Source organism: Aplysia californica, unplaced genomic scaffold (assembly GCF_000002075.1).
Source record: "Aplysia californica isolate F4 #8 unplaced genomic scaffold, AplCal3.0 scaffold00054, whole genome shotgun sequence".
In the NCBI taxonomy this organism is placed as follows: Eukaryota; Metazoa; Mollusca; class Gastropoda; order Aplysiida; family Aplysiidae; genus Aplysia; species Aplysia californica.
The window spans coordinates 908,846-912,620 of record NW_004797324.1 but is presented as its reverse complement, the minus strand read 5'-3'; the positions used below and the strand labels follow the sequence as shown (position 1 = coordinate 912,620).

General features: G+C 44.1%; 1 protein-coding gene across 1 annotated transcript in view; it reads left to right on the top strand.

Annotated features, from left to right (window-relative positions):
* Positions 1-3,775, top strand: part of LOC101854003 (RING finger protein 150) — a gene marked incomplete in the record, with an annotated part of 82,331 nt that overhangs the window by 49,928 nt on the left and 28,628 nt on the right. Inside the window, 1 exon segment of the mRNA XM_013079507.2 lies at positions 1,050-1,146. Coding sequence (XP_012934961.1) covers positions 1,050-1,146 — 97 coding nt within the window.

The window sequence follows — 3,775 nt, the reverse complement described above, 5'->3', positions numbered from 1 at the left end:
ACACACACACACACACACACACACACACACAAAACCCGTAACCAACTCCGTGGGAGTTTGGCTTCGAGCCTGGTGCCCTGGTGTTGTTTGCTCCTTCCTATCGAACATTATTCGTCTTCATTGATCCTCCTTCTTTTCTTTGAATGTTACTCTGTGGTAACAACTCTATTCTTTCGGCAATTATATTACCTGGATGTCCTAAACAGCAAGTGCTGTTAAATTCTTACTTTAACTTAAACTAAGCGGGTGGTTTGCGGGTGCTCTGATGTAGTTTGCTCCTTCTTTCCTATAAAGCATCTGTCGTCGTGTGTCTCTTCCTTCCTTTATGTCATGGTTGTTATTACTTTTGTAACACCCCTAATCGTCGGCAATTATGTCGCCGTATTGTGTTACAAGTGTCATAAAACTCTAACTAAAACTAAAAACATTATTCATCCTTATCTGTCCTCCTTCTTATTGGTAACTGTCACACTCTAACAACACCTAATGTTCTTTCCTTAAATTATGACCTAATGTGTTACAAGTGCCATAAAACTTTACTACATCTAGACCCCCCAGGGCGGTGCTACTCATGCTTACTATCGTCATTTTCCTCTACTTCTTTTGTATGTTTGTCACACTCTTGTGACCCGCTTTTTCCGGGGTGCCTTGATAGTCGAAGCAGACTTTGTGCTGTTGAAGCTAGAGAGGTGAGCAGAGTAAGCCTGATTCCCTGTAAGGACTCCTCTGTTGACATCCGCCCCTTAGCGCTCTTATGGCCTTATATTGCGGGCGCCGTAAAACCTCTCTTAGTGGGTGGTTGGCGGGTGCTCTTGTGGGGTTTGCTTCTTCTTTCCTATCGAAGATCTGTCGTCCTTATGATGCCTTATCTCCCCTTCTTATTTTTTATGTTTGTTACTCTCTTGTAACACCTAATCTTCTGGCGCTCCTATGACCGTATGCAGTTGCGAGTGCCGTAAAACCTCTCCTAAAACTAAACTAAACCTCTCCTAAAACAAACTGTTACAAAGACTTACAACTCCCATCCCATTTCTCTCCTCTCCATCCAGGCATGTATTCCACAAGTCATGTGTTGACCCGTGGCTGCTGGATCAGAGGACGTGCCCTATGTGCAAGATGGATATACTCCGGGCCTTCGGCATGCAGGTACAGACCCTGTTGTTGTTGTCGTTCATGTTGCTGTTGTTGTTGATAACGATGATGATTTTGGAGTTCGGGTGTAGGTTTTTTTTGGGTTTTTTGTTTGTTATGCTGATGTACCACTTGTGCAAGACGTATGCAGTGCAGATCTGGGCATTCGGAATGCGGGTACAGACTACGTTGTTGTTGTCGTTGTTGTTGTTGCTGTTGCTTCCTACTGTTGAAGTGTTGGATCCTTTGTACAGGATAGATACGCCGTGCCCTCCGTATTTGGACACAAGCTGCAGCTTGTCTCTAGTTTCTTGTTTTTGTTGTGGGGGGAGGGCGTTCTTTTTACGGTTAATGTAGCTCATCTTGTTGTTGTTGGTGCTGGAATGGGTGATTGGTGGGTGCTCTCGTTTGGGTTGCTCCTTCTTTCCTACCAAACATCTATCGTCCTGCCTTCTTTTTGTGTCTGTTACTCTCTTGTAACACCTCTAATTTTGGCACTTACTTGACCCTGTTGGTTGTAAGTGCCGTAAAACACTTACTAAAGCATATATCCCCTCTTTCTTATCCTTGAATTGTACTAATAAGTAACACCTATTCTGCAGCACGTAGATTTCGTGTTTGTGTTGCAAATGCCATCATTTTCTCTCTCTCTCTCTCTCTCTCTCTCTCTCTCTCTCTCTCTCTCTCTCTCTTTGTGTGTGTGTGTGTGTGTGTTTAAGGGTTTTTTTTTTCATTTTTGTTGTTTCGTTGTTGTTTGGTTGTTCTTGTTTTCTTTTGAACTGACCCCCATGCTGTGCCCTCTGTTCTTGTCGTGTCTGCTCGTGCCGTCCGTCTTTCACGGAATGTTAGGATTCTTGGCAGTGCTGAGGGACGTGCTAGTAGTACAAGGGCACCAACTACTTGCTCTTTTTTTCTTCTTCCCCTCGGATGTTTCTGTCTGCTCCCTGTTCGGTTTTTTGGGGTTGTTTTTTGGTACTAATTGACGGTTTTTGTCGATGTACTTAGCTTTGCTTTAAAAAACAAAAACACAAGCCAAAACAAACCAGGCAGCTTCCAGGAAGGTGGGCGGGATTTTTTTGTTTTGTTTGTTTTGTTTTGTTGTTGTTTTTTTCTCCTGCCGTAAATTATAGAACAGGGAAGTTGACCGGCGTCTGTGGTGCAATGGTTTGGCTTGCAGGAGTCTGGAGGTTGCCGCCGGGGAGTTCCTTCTTACTCTTTTTTTTTTTTACTTGCCCTTTTTTATATTTTGCTCTGTCTATCTGTCTTGCTTTTCTACCAGCAATTTAGAAGCGTTGTTGTGCCCACGTACTTCGTACCTCTCTCTCCTCAAAGTCTGACTGGGCAGGCTGTTTCCTTTTGCATGCAGAAGACATGTGTTCGTTCCCGAGTGGAGAAGTTTGTTTGTTCGTTTTTCTATTATGCCTCTCCATTGGTGTGAAGGGATGATGTAGTACCCCACTCAGTCCGAGTTGACAGAAACAGTACAGTCAAGGTCGAGGAAGCCCGCCTGCTAAATATCTAAGAATTGTGTCTATATAGATGGGTTGGAAACCGACGGGGAAGGGAATTGGGCAAGAGATTATATTTTTGTTTTGTATTTTGAAGTGTGCTCGATGGAAAGAAACGCAAAACACCGGTAGATGAGAAGAACGGCTCGCTTTGAGGGGAATTTTTCCTTAGCGTGTCTCTCCCCGACTTATAATTATTATTGTAGTGCTGAAGGGGGAAATTAGGAAAGTCTAGACATATTGACAGACTTTTCCCTTGGCCTTTCTCGAAGAAGTGCATGGCGGCTCTCGTGGCCTGTCATTCTATAGGTCTCGGGTTGGAATCCGGATAGCCACGGGAAATTTACCTCTCTAAAGTGTTCTCCTTTCACATCCTTCTCTGCTCTCTAACAATGTTCTGCAGTCTGCTTTCGTCTCCACTTTCTGCCCCAGCCCCCTCACCACCTTTAGTGGGTGGTTGGTGGGTGCTCTCGTGCGGTTTGCTTCTTTTTTTCCTATCAAACGTCTATAGTCTTTCTCTTCCCTCCTTCTTTTTTATGTTTGTTACTCTTTTGTAACACCTCTAATCTTCGTCACTTATATGACCTTATTGTGTTGCAAGTGCCGTAAAACACTTACTAAAGCTAAATCACCTCCTTTGCCCCTCCTCTGGGCTACTGACTCTTTCTGCAGCTTTTTTACTGCTTCGTCTTGGCTCCTTGTTACTGCTGTCTTTCAGCCACACCCCTGATTTTGTGGAAGGTAAGATCTACTCCTTACCTTCTCGGACACGGGCGAAAAATCTCGGATGTCCCCTCTGCCAGTTTTGCACGTTAAAGATCCCTTGGTGGTCCAAATTCGATAAGAGTAGGGTCCGACCGCCACCTGTTTGTTTTTCAGAATGTTCTTTGCTGGCGATGTCTGTCTGTCTGTTTTTCTGTCTGAGTGTATTTAGCTGACGCCATGACTTGATGGAACTGGTGTTTGGTTTTTCTGTCTGTCTGTCTGTCTGTCTGTCTGTCTGTCTGTCTGTCTGTCTGTCTGTCAGAGTGTACTTAATTAATGTCGTTCATGACTTGCTTGATAATATGTTTCATCCATCTTTCTTGTGTACGTATGCAAGCCTGAGTAAGAGAAAACGTGTGTGTGTGTGTGTG